At 37.1% G+C, this 13,900-nt stretch overlaps 1 protein-coding gene across 1 annotated transcript; it reads left to right on the plus strand.

The window, feature by feature from the left end:
* Positions 1 to 7,576: 7,576 nt before the first annotated feature.
* Positions 7,577 to 13,393, plus strand: LOC127838116 (integrase/recombinase xerD homolog). The gene is made up of 3 exons (XM_052365689.1): positions 7,577 to 7,663; positions 9,740 to 10,184; positions 12,402 to 13,393. Exons 2-3 carry the CDS (start codon positions 9,740 to 9,742, stop codon positions 13,391 to 13,393), a joined length of 1,437 nt encoding a protein of 478 aa, XP_052221649.1. The 5' UTR covers positions 7,577 to 7,663.
* The last annotated feature ends 507 nt before the right edge of the window (positions 13,394 to 13,900 follow it).

Here is a 13,900-nt window from a genome sequence, read left to right on the forward strand (position 1 = left end):
GATGAATACACTTCATTGACTGCATTGGCTGATTTGAGAATACGACCAGAACATTGGAAACATGTCCGCGTCTTTGGAAAACTGTTTTACTGCGTGTTCAGCATGAAACAATTTTATCTCTTATGAAAAGGCTTAATAGATAGAACAGTTTTACACTCAATCTCGACATCAATACAGTTTGTGCGTCCACCTTTTATTTTCAGAAGATTTTCAGCGCGAAAACGTTTGCATTTAAAGGCTATGTTCTCATATTTAGTACTAACTTCCATATTCCTGTCAACATGTTAACATGTTAAAGTATAGAAAGCAGTGTAAGCGAAGACTCACTTTAATGCATTGCATTTCAACTCGCGAGGTATATCGGGTCAATTTGCGGCCACTGTGTGTGAATGTCAGAGTTTACATACAGGTCATCGCTGCGTCTCTTCCCTATGTGCTGATCGGAGTTCGCGGCCAGGAAAATAATCGTTACATAATAAAGACGCTATAGCGTGAACTAGGTGAACTGGAATTTTCTTTAGACCAGACAGATGTTAAATGAAGATATCCAGCATATGGTATGTCAATAACAGATTCTTAATGTGTTTTACAAAAATACCATGATAAATATTATTTTTAATTAATTTAACAAGAATTATGCCATCATATTGTCTAATGAATTAAGCATGAGCGCAATGATTCTCGATACTGTTAATAATCGAATCAAATAGCAACGCCAGACAAACCACTAAAACAGGTTTGTTCGAAGAACGCGCGTATAAATATTTAAAATATGTACGGATACTTCGCGTGTGGCCGGTTGACTCATATGTTTCACTTCCATTCTTCTTTTGGTTTTCTGTTTTGTATCTATACGTTTATGACCAGCAATATGTAATAATGTAAAATAAGCCGCGAAAACTCCGCGTATCATTTCGTACTGCGTTTGCTGCAGCTAAGAACTGCACAGAAAAAGACATTCGCTATCTTTGATCTCATTCAATGAAGTCTTTACCTATCATTAACTGCAACCACAATCAACGCCGTATATCTTTTTTAAAGATATTTCTTGTTATATGTATGTTTTATATCTTAATTACCTAAACGTATATTTATCCTGGTTACTTATTTACTGAGGTATGAGTTAGTCGCAATGATTGTAGATACGTTGTACTATATTTAGTAAGTATTTGGAGGACGAGTGGCACGGGCACGCACTTTAATATCACTTATGCAAGGAACGCGTTTTGTTTATATACGTATTTTTGATATTCCTATAGGCTTAAGGGAGGTAACTTATTCAAGTAAAACGCGATATTTTTGCAATGCCTTTTTATAACTCTTGTTTAATTAATTACATTCGAATATACAGCTAAATTTAAGATGATTTTTACCAGAAAAAAATTTCGGAGAAAGATATATTGAGATTTTGATATTCCATAGAATGCAAGTCTCCATATATATTTTCTATTGCAGGGGAGTTAATTTAAAAATTTTAAAGTCTCTGAATTGGTCTTTGTTGTATCTATTTACGTTTATTTTCAAGCTTATGGCGATTAAAAAATTAATTATTATTAGTATATGCTCACATGGATATTGGTACGGATATATCGTGTTCATGTAAGTGTTACTACATCCATTTCATTCATCATTCAGGTCGGGCTATACAAATCTCGTGAAGAGGCCAGTAGGACCTGTAAACAAACACTCATACACAACTCTTCACTCATCGTGGTGATCTCGCATGTCTGGTGCGATATATAAGATCGATGTCATATATAATACTGTATTCGCTGGTATTTTCGGTTGATATGTTTTATTGCTTAGGACGCAATGAATATAGTGTATTTATATTTAATCGAAGTGAGCACATTGTTGTTTCTGGCGGTATTCAATTTCTGGTAATAGTTTCGCGATTAAAGACGTCGGTTCTCGGTTAGGTGTGGAATGTTCTTATTTGTTAATGTGCCAACTGCTTAAAGGCGGTTTATCGCACTTTATTAGTCGGCGTTTCAAGAGAATGGGTAATAAATGCAAATCAGTAGGTACTTAGAAGACTTAAGTACGGCAAGAACCACAACTCACTCTGCTAGGAACGATTACCACTGCCTGTCTGCAGCAGACGACAAATGATTCTGCTCTAGCAGTGAATGTATATACCAGCTTGTAAACGCCATTGGCCAGTCTAGTGTTTATCATTAAAAAATGCAAATATTGGCTGCTTTCATGGAAAACGAGGCTTAATGCACGTCAAATAAGATTAGCCTGTGCACAATGATAAGCATATGCAATGCGAACAAGCTAATCAAGGACGACAACAGCGAACAACTAAAGTGCCTTCAGCGCTTTGATTTATAATATACATTATGTCCTATGTTATATGGCGTATAGCTACTAATATATGTGTATATAAAATATGTTAACCGTCTTTATTTTTTAAATAAATAAAATCATACTGAAACTCTACGAATTGAGGATTTACATGTTTTTATGAGCTGTCAAAGATTATTACAAACAACAATTATTATCTTTTTTAATGCAGACACTTTAAAAGACTGTGGGTGCGGACCCAGGATCCTGCGATAAATCAAACGGAACGGTACTTTAGGTACTTAAGCTACGTTGAAGAAACTCGGACATTGTTGACGCCCTGTCTTCAATAAATACTGTTTTTGAGTGAGGTTAAACTTACAAATGTATTTGTTAGCCAATTGACGTGTATCGTGGTATTTTGAAATTATTTTTAAAATAACTGGGCTAAGCATTGGTTTCGGTAGAAAAGTACTGCAACAATTTCACTAGATTTGAACACATTTTAACACTCCGCATTATGATATTTTGATTCAATTTTTCATATTTATACCAAGTGAGTTTCCATTTGACCGCCTTGCGGATACAGATCCATTAGCATGTGCTTGTGTATTATAATAACAATTAATGAGTTAATTTACTACTTACAGTATCGTTATTTTTCATCAACATCATCGTTATCAACGTTATCATGATCATCATCATCAACATAATCATCATCTCATTATTATCATCATCATATCATATCATCATCATCATCATCATCATCATCATATCATCATCATCATCATCATCATCATCATCATCATCATCATCATCATCATCATCATCATCATCATCATCATCATCATCATCATCATCATCATCATCATCGTCATCGTCATCATCATCGTCATCATCATCATCATCATCATCATCATCATCATCATCATCATCATCATCATCATCATCATCATCATCATCATCATCATCATCATCATCATCATCATCATCATCATCATCATCATCATCTTCGTCGTTGTCGTCGTCGTCGTCGTCGCCCTCGTCCTCGTCCTGCTCCTCCGCCTCCAACGCATCATCAGCAGCAGCATCGTCATCAGCAACAGCAGCAGCATTATCGTCACTATCACCAACAACATCGTTATGGTCGTCATCGTCGTGATCATCATCATCAGTGTCATCATCATCATCATCATCGTCATTGTTATCGTCGTTTTTCTCCTCCTCGTCGTCGTCATCGTCATCATCGTCGTCATCGTCATTCTCATCATGAACAATTTCAACAACCGTAAAACCTATCGCTCAGCTCATTTTTGCAGTGAATTCGGATGTTATATCAAATCTTTTTGATTAATAGAGTTTGCTGCTTAATGTATTAATAACTAAATAGTACTGTTGATAATATTGAAAATAAATGGTTTCAATTTTATTTATCCGTTTAAGATGCAGTATTTGACCAAGTCAATTTGTCGCTAAAAGTAGTCATTACATATTCAATCCAAAAAACGTTACGAGTTGCTATTGAAACTATAATCGCATTCCGATAAAAATGGTGTCTGTATTAGGGCCTGTTTAATTTCTACGCTTAATTGCAATTCATAAAAATATTTTTAAGGGTACCGGTATATCTAGACGCACTCTGTTATCCAAACAATCCTTGTGATCATAAACAAATAAACAATGAAATATAAATAAAATTAGATGATAAAAAATGGTATCTTCCTTTTGGCTGTTGCTAGTTATCAACAGAGTAGCAAAACTTTTAAATATAAATTATATTCAATTCATAGCACGATTAAAGATTTGAAGTTTATCTTAATCTATAAGCACAAACATATTTATGTTTGTTAATACAAAGCTGTAGCAGTTTTCTGATTGCGCTTGAAAAGATGTGATTGTTGTTATTGCATTAATGGTATCATTAGTTTGTATTTCCAGATTAGGTATTCCACCATACATTTTGTTTTTAATCAGATGTCTTATAATTGGCATTGCAATATTTCAATAACGAGTAATCAACACAATTGACTTTATGTATTTTTAATTGTTTATCCATATTATCATTAACACTTGAGGGAAAAATAAGCTGTGTCATTTTTTATTTTTTATTTTACTTATGGTTCAGACAACTCTGCTTTTACTATATGCCGTAATAATTATAAGTTTCCGTTCACTTAAAGATATAGTTTTTCGTGTTGGAAAATTTAAATACGAAAAATATTTAGAGACAAGTGTGTTATGTTTGTTTGTCAATTATTTAATTGAAGTAGAAATAATACATCAGTGTACATAATTTTATTGTGTTGTTCCCTTCGTTCTTTACTTTAAAAGTGCAACTTAACAGCTTTGCAATCAACTGAAATAATATATAAAAAGTAAAAACAATAAACGTTTGGCTTTCTTAATACGATATCATTTCAAACGCTGTTGGAAGGAACCATTGCTTATTAGAGGTTTACAAGGTAATTTACCCAAGTACGCAAATGTAATGGTCGATTGCCCTTAGGCATGATTCTGTTTTATTACTTTAATCCGGTTGTAAAAATGCATGACCGAAGGGTCATCAGATAAGCAAAAACAGGGTCAAAATCTGATAAAATAGCGCTGTTTAACTGACTGTACGAAAATCCGTATGTCCGAAAATTTAGAATCATGAAAACATAAATATTTTGGCTTAAAAAGGAAATGTAAGAAAATTTAGAATGTAAGAGAAAATACGGTGGTTTTATGGTGTTTAAATCGATTAGAAATAGCAAAACCTAAAGACATTATCTCAAGTGTGATTTTCAAAAGATTTTATATGAATGTACACACACGGTAAAACTAGTCTATTAAAATGAAATACCTTCATTGGTTCTCATGTTTTTAATATTTATTAAACATAGGTATTTGTGAACACTTGTTGTTATATAATATTGAAATGTACACGCATACTGAACATAAAATCATAAGCATAACGGCTAAGTTGGTTTTTACTAAGATTGCAATAGTGTTTATTTTATTATTATGAATCTTATGAGGATTATTTTGAAAGTATGACACAGAGTATCTGAAGAAGATATATACATAATCACATATGTTGTTGTTGTTGTGGTTATTGTTTCAATATTTTTATGAGTATCATACATTCAATGACGAATAGCTATTAATTTGTCATACAAACACCATAATTATTATTGGATTGCGGAGATTAAACAAATCGATTCCCTAGTAACTGATATAACTGATACATTTTTTGAGCGACAATTTGAAACTAAATCTAGTATTATTTAAATTTGATTATTTTAATTGCAGACTTTTTTTATTAACCCCAATTATTGTGTACGCAACGTTTCTTTTATTTAAATCGCTGAGTACGAAGCATCAAGCTATTTTTTAATTAATTGACAGTGATCTTTAATGTATGTCATAATATAAATTGAAATCAATCTTAATTAAAGCTTGAGCGGTTGGTTTGTAATAAGTTTTGTAAATGTTGCTGTAGGATATGTATGCACAATAAATACTAACGCTCTGGCATATTGTGATGGTGATATGATTATATATTGCACAATGAATATGTGATGATGATCTTGTGATAATATTGAGGCTATAATTAGTTTTTGAATTAAGCTAGCTAATTTCAAATAAGATACAAACACATCCCAATCCTAAAATTATCAGTAAGTTATAGTATTGTTTGCCTCTAGGCGCATAATTAATTGAAGGCCAAGTTTATCTGTTAATCCTCGCCCCATGTGGTGTCCCAGTGGGTACACTGATATTAATACACGATGTATTGGTCCACAATTAAATCTCTTATAAAAACATGTCTCTCAGGTGACTGAAAAATGGCTGTGTAGATACAACAAATACTACTACAACGGAGACTAAGATAACACATGTTACAATTAATTTGTCTTCCTTGCGTTCTTCTTATACGACAAACACTTCTTAAACAAAAAAGCAAAAAGCCGCTACTGCTACTGCTTCGGCTACTCTTACTGCTACTGCTACTGCTACTGCTACTGCTGCCGCTGCCGCTGCCACTGCCACTGCCGCTGCCACTGCCACTGCCGCGGCCACTGCCGCTGCCACTGCCGCTGCCAGTGCTGCTGCTGCTGCAGCTGCTACTGATAGTGCTACTGCTACTGCCACTGCTACTGCCACTGCCACTTCCGCTGCCACTGCCGCTGCTGCTGTTGCTTCTGATAGTGCTACTGCTACTGCTGCTGCTGCTGCTCCTGCTGCTGTTGCTGCTGCTACTGTTACTGCTACTGATACGGCTACTGATACTGCTACTTCTACTGCTAGTGCTACTGCTACTGCTACTGCTACTGCTACTGCTACTGATTCTGCTACTGCTACTGCTGCTGCAGCTGCTACTGCTACTATTGATAATAATTCTCCTTCTACTTCTCTTTCTAATATTGCTAGCGATGCTTCATAATTTATTTTTAAATGTATCATTTTGTTAAAACAGGAAAGAACTGTTATATATATTTTCTTAAAGGGATCTTTTCACACTTTGGTAAATTGACAAAATTGAAAAAAGTTGTTTCAGATTCGTAAGTTTTCGTTTTAGTTATGATATTTGTGAGGAAACAGTAATACTGGACATTTACCATGCTCTAATATAGCCATTATATGCATCTTTTGACGATTTTAAAACCTAAAACTCTGCTTTTACTATATGCCGTAATAATTATAAGTTTCCGTTCACTTAAAGATATTGTTTTTCGTGTTGGAAAATTCAAATACGAAAAATATTTAGAGACAAGTGTGTTATGTTTGTTTGTCAATTATTTAATTGAAGTAGAAATAATACATCAGTGTACATAATTTTATTGTGTTGTTCCCTTCGTTCTTTACTTTAAAAATGCAACTTAACAGCTTTGCAATCAACTGAAATAATATATAAAAAGTAAAAACAATAAACGTTTGGCTTTCTTAATACGATATCATTTCAAACGCTGTTGGAAGGAACCATTGCTTATTAGAGGTTTACAAGGTAATTTACCCTAGTACGCAAATGTAATGGTCGATTGCCCTTAGGCATGATTCTGTTTTATTACTTTAATCCGGTTGTAAAAATGCATGACCGAAGGGTTATCAGATAAGCAAAAACAGGGTCAAAATCTGATAAAACCAAGTTTATGCACGCATAAAGTTTTTTATGTCATTGTGATGATTTTTCCTGTTTTTGTAGAAGTTATCCTCAATACCTTTGTTTACATACTACATTAGTGCAGTGTAACCTTAAAGGCACGCTTAGGCATTAGCCAATCATTTTACAGATAAAAGTCATGTGATCTGTTAATGCTTTGGTGCGAGTTGCATCGCAAAAGCTTACGCTTCAAAACACTTTTTATATTACTTTGGATTTTATTACAAGGTAAAGCATTATGCTTTCATGCTAAGACTTCTTTAGTTATGAGTTATCCGTTTCATTTCATCGGCGGCGACCTGGCTCTACCGTGGATTTTACGATTATAATTCATGTGTACATGGTTTTCTGGGAGACAAAGAAAACCATTTTCCTGACAATTTAGTGACGTCATCGCGTCATCAAACATGGCTGCGCCCAGTCCGCTAAAAGTACAGCTGTTCGGCCATTCGTTCGTGAGGCACCTTAAAGATTTCATCCGACATGACTCCACTCTACGTTTTAACTTGAATCTGCAAGGACACCCGCTAGTGCAATACTCTGGATTCTCCGGTGCTCGCGTCGAAACACTACACCATCGTTTAACCGAGATTTCTGACTTTGAACCGGAAATTGTTGTGCTGATTATTGGCACCAACGACATTTATGATTCGTCGTGTTCAATTCTTTCTGTGGCAAATAAAATTGAAGACTTGGTGAGAACACTTTTATTTCAATTGAATGTGCGTTATGTTGTGGTCATGCAATGTTTACATCGCTGCACACCACAAGTCTCTTCAAAATACCCAGTTGACACGATATGGTTCAATAACAGGGTGGACAGTCTAAACTTGCTACTTTCTGAACGTTTGAGATCGGTGTTAGACAGCCGAGCTTGCCTATGGCGTTTAAAAGGGTTTTGGACAATTTCCTCCAAAGAAAGAAACTTCGCAAAAGATGGATGCCACCTATCCAGCCAGGGACAACGCCAGCTGTACAGAAACATCAGAGCAGCAGTGGTCGCCGCCACAAAACGCATCCTCAGCAGCTGAGCTCAGACCTTAGATATGTATTACTAAGATATGTATTACTACTCAATGTTTGAATAGCTACAGCTAGCTCTCTGTGAGATTGAGTAACAGACTCATAAATGACTTCGTTGGCAGCATCATACAACACACACACTAGCAATTTGCTAGTCATTCTATTTTCATGCTAATTATTATTTAATCTAGTCGTGATTTATTAAAATCTGCCTACACTAGATTTTATTTATGCATGATTTAGCTACCAACACCACGCTTATTATTATTTATAAAATAACGGCATGATTTAGTTACCAGCCTCATGCCCTATATTTATGCGTGATTTAGTTGCCAGCCTCACGCTTATTATTATTTATCAAATAAAGGCATGATTTAGTTACCAGCCTCATGCCTTATATTTATGCGTGATTTAGTTACCAGCCTCACGCTATTTCTTATTTATAACATAACGGCTTGATTTAGTTACCAGCCTCATGCCTTATATTTATTGCGTGATTTAGTTGCCAGTCTCACGCTTATTATTATTTGAAAAATAAAGGCATGATTTAGTTACCAGCCTCATGCCATATATTTATGCGTGATTTAGTTGCCAGCCTCACGCCTTATATTTATTGCGTGATTTAGTTGCCAGTCTCACGCTTATTATTATTTGAAAAATAAAGGCATGATTTAGTTACCAGCTGCATGCCCTATTTTTTATAATATTTCTTTTATTTTAGTGTGATTTAGTTACCAACCTCACACTTATAACATTGTATTATTTTATCAATACATTATTCAGTTGTCGGCTGCTTACTCTATAATTATTGTGTGTTTTACACAAAAATAAGGGAACTAACGGCAGCAGTCTTGTGAATTGAAATATCAGATTTATCTCCCTTGTTCACAATGTAGTAACCAGCCTCACGCTTGTTGTTCTTTTATCTAGGCATGATTTACTTGCCATCCTTATGCCATATCTTTATGCTTGATTTAGTTACTAGCCTCATGCATTCCTTATGTCATTTGTCCGCCTTTAACCATTTATCTTTGTGGGTCTATCAAACTCACACTTTTTGGTCTATTTTATCATTTTATCTAATTGGGGATACTCAATTGTCCTTTTGTACAACATATCTCGTACATACATAGATATATTTAAATCCCCTTTTAGAATGTTTACTAATAACATGGTTATATGGCTTTATACACGACAAATCCAGCAATTAACACTTGGAAAAGTATACATAGAATATATTTGAATATCTAATTTTATAATTACCTATCAATTGATTTTCAGATGAGGCCTGCAAAGAAAACTAAAAAACGATCGGCAACAACAACAATATGCAGTTGCTGTGATAATACAACGGCCAAGAAATCACGCTCCACACCCACCAGTCCTCCACCATCAATATCCACGGCAATTCCAGTACATGAAACGGGGACATCTACTGGTCCATCCAATGCTCACAATGGATCTGGGAACAACACAATCCAGCACATCCAGGGTGTTGATTTTAATCCTGGACCCGTGCCACCCAATGATGTTGTTCTACCACATCAACAACCCCCTCAGGTACCTGGACCCGTGCCACCCAATGCAGTATTTCTACCACATCAACAACCCCTTCAGGTACCATTCAACTACTCGGACGACTCTTCTTCAGAAGATGAGGTCGACCCACCAGCAAATCTTCAGGAAATACTCAGCACGCACATGATGGGCCTTCTTCCGGATACTGGTATGCACTACGCAGAGCCAATCAGCACACCAATACTTCCACAAATTAAAAAGTCATTATGTAAGGACATTTGGAAAGGCAAATATGTAGAACTTTCATCTCTCCTTCCAGTTAATTCTACCTCTCAATCCTCTAACTTCACTCTGCAACTGGACAAACATGCACATATTTCCATCCAACCATCGACACGCGGTACAAAAATCACCTCAATTGAAGTTTGGACGTCTGCGTTCATTCGCTACGTTTCCGTAAGGACACACAAGTACCCTGGGGAAACGCAACAACTCCTAAAATACATGGAGATCATACGAGATCTGGCTACTCGCTGTCCAGGTCCAGCCTTTCAGCATTACGACAATCAATTTCGTTTGTTTCGAGCTTCTGTTCCTTTGCCTTGGGACAGAATTCACACTGAATTCTGGCTGATGGCCAGCACTCTAAACACTAATGCTCACAATCTTCAGTCCTTTCGTCCCTCAAGACCTGCCACTCAACGCAGATCGTTCCCCTCAAACCGTCCAAAACGTTTCGTAGACAACGTATGTTGGAACTTCAACAAACCAACCCACTGTCAACGCATCAACTGCCCCCACCCTCATATCTGTGGTTTCTGCCGGGGCCCCCACACTGCTTTCAACTGCTCATACTCCAGCAAGGAACAGGCCTCTCAGTCCCTCTCTAGCAAGAGAAACCCTTCCAGTTCCGGCCCAAAGCCATCCAAACAATTATAATTTGGTCACACCAGTAAATGTTAACCAGTTAATCCCATTTCTTTCAGGATATACATGGTCACAATATATTGTAGATGGTTTCATGACAGGTTTCAAATTAGGATATTTAGGACCCCGTAAAGCTTGCACTTCACCAAATTTAAAATCTTGTTCTGATTTCCCTCAACTGGTATCCCAAAAAATACAAAATGAGCTTTCAGCTGGTCGAATAGAAGGCCCTTTCGATTTTCCACCATTCGATAACCTACACGTAAGCCCCATTGGTCTAGTTCCCAAAAAATCACCGGGGCAATACCGCTTAATTCATCACCTCAGTTACCCTAAAGGTGATTCTATCAATGATTTCATTGACCCCACCCTTGCCACTGTAGTTTATTCATCTTTTGATGAGGCAGTAGACCTCCTTTTAAACCTGGGCCCGGGTACACTTTTTAGCAAAACTGACATTGATTCAGCTTTTCGTCTTATCCCCATTCACCCATCAGATTATCACCTGTTAGGTTTCAAATTCCAGGAAAAAATTTATTTCGATAAATGTCTCCCTATGGGAGCATCCTCATCTTGTGCTATTTTTGAACGGTTCAGCACTGCTCTCCACTACGCATCAGAAAAATTTCTGGGTATTAAACACATGATACATATTCTCGATGATTTTCTTTTCCTAGGTCCCGCTGACTCGCAAATTTGTCAAACAAATTTACAAAAATTTCTCGATTTTTGCAGCCTCATTGGAGTTCCCATTAAGTCTGAAAAGACCGAAAATGCCACACCTATCATCACTTTCATGGGTTTAGAATTAGACTCACTTACAATGGAAGCACGTCTTCCACATGACAAGCTCTTAAAACTTCGGGAACTTCTGATGAAAACCTCCAAGTCCAGGAAGGTCACACTGAAAGAATTACAATCCCTCCTAGGTTTACTAAACTTTTGCTGCCAGGTGGTAACACCAGGTCGCAGTTTTCTACGTCGCCTTACAGACCTTACCAAAAAGGTCACAAATCCTAACCATCACATAACTTTGAACAAAGAAAGCAGGAAAGATCTGCATGCATGGCGGCTTTTTGCAGATCATTTTAATGGAAAAAACCTTCTTCATAAGCGCCGTTGGTTAACCTCCGACACCCTACACCTTCATACCGATGCATCTGGCTCAATCGGTTTTGGGGCAGTATTTAAACACTATTGGTTTTCTGGCACATGGTCAGAAAATTTGTTACCTTTTGACATCACGTTTAAAGAACTATTCCCTATTGTTTTGGCAATTGAGATCTGGGGCCACGAATTACAGGAAAAGTGTATTATTCTACACACAGATAACGCTGCCGTAGTACATATTATTAACCGCCAGACCTGCAAAATACCTCACATTATGCACCTAGTACGTCGCCTAGTTTTGGCAAGCATGAAATTTAACATTCTACTCAATGCTGAACATATTCCTGGTAAATTTAACATATTACCTGACCTACTCTCTCGTTCACAGATCGAGAAATTTCAAGCTTCAGCTCCACAAATGGACAAGGTTCCAACTGCAATTCCGGATCATCTTCTACTGCTCAACTGAACTTGCAGGTTTACAATCTTTTGAACTCGTCTCTTGCCCCATCCACTAGGGCAAGTTACCAAAATGCGCTACAGCACTACAACAATTTTCATTCAACTCACTATCCTCAACAACCGCTATGGCCCACTACTACAGAACAACTAGGCCAGTTCATAGCAGTATGTAATGCACGTCAGTTAAAGGCATCCACCATTACCTCGTATATTTCAGCCATTACCTACGTTCACAAACTTAATGGCTTTTCAAACCCCGCAGAGTCATTTGTCATCAAAAAATTACTGCACAGCATCCGTCGCCACAAAAACTTTGATAGGCGTCATCCTTTCACACCAGACCATCTTCAGTTGCTATTGTCAAATCTTCGTGTCTTGGTTGCAGACAAGTACACCCAAGTTCTTATGCGAACTATGTTTTTGTTTGCCTTCTATGGGCTGTTTAGATTAGGGGAACTAGCCACTTCCTCTATGGGTTTCATGAATGTCATTCAAAGGCAGAACTTATCCTTTACATTCAACGGCTCAATTGTTTCAGGAGTATCAGTCTTGGTCAATGCCTACAAACATTCACAAGGCCGCTGTGCAACAATCCCATTATCCCGTCAGGCATGCAAACAGTTGTGCCCTATCCGGGCGGTATTACGTTATTTACGTATAGCCCCACAATACCCTGGTCCACTTTTCCGTTTCACTAACGGCGAGGCAATTTCAACTACATTCTTCCGAGCACTGTTACACAGATGTGTAATTGCATCGAACTTGGATCCAAAACTTTTTACAGCTCACTCTTTTCGTATTGGGGGCGCAACTCACGCACATAGCAACCACATGTCCCCATCCCAAATTCAGCAACTAGGTCGATGGAAATCACAAGCATACCTTAATTACATACGCCCTCAATCTCTCCCCATATAGGTCCTATACGGAGCTTACACAACAACTCTTGAAAACTGGGAGCTGACGGTTTAAGGCAGCAGCTCTCGTTTCTCCTTTCCTCATTTCACAAGCTCATATACGAGTTGACGGTTTAAGGCAGCAACTCCTAATATTTACTTTACTTGTTACAGTTCACGCTCAGAGCTGACGGTTTAAGGCAGCAGCTCTCGTTCTCTTTTCCTCATTTCACAAGCTCATATATGAGTTGACGGTTTAAGGCAGCAACTCCTAATATCTACTTTACTTGTTACAGTTCATGCTCAGAGCTGACGGTTTAAAGCAGCAGCTCTTGGCTCTATATTTCACCCTATTTCTTCCCTCATACTGTAAAACCATATGAGCTGACGGTGTAAGGCAGCAGCTCAAAGGGATGCATTCGTGATTTTTGTATTTTAGCAGATATGACATTTAAAGCTCCGACCAGCAGCTCTCCTACATGTATATATGTAAAATAGTCACCCGTGTATGTATTACTTTAGTAGGCAC

Source organism: Dreissena polymorpha, chromosome 7 (genome assembly GCF_020536995.1).
Source record: "Dreissena polymorpha isolate Duluth1 chromosome 7, UMN_Dpol_1.0, whole genome shotgun sequence".
Classification (NCBI taxonomy): domain Eukaryota; kingdom Metazoa; phylum Mollusca; class Bivalvia; order Myida; family Dreissenidae; genus Dreissena; species Dreissena polymorpha.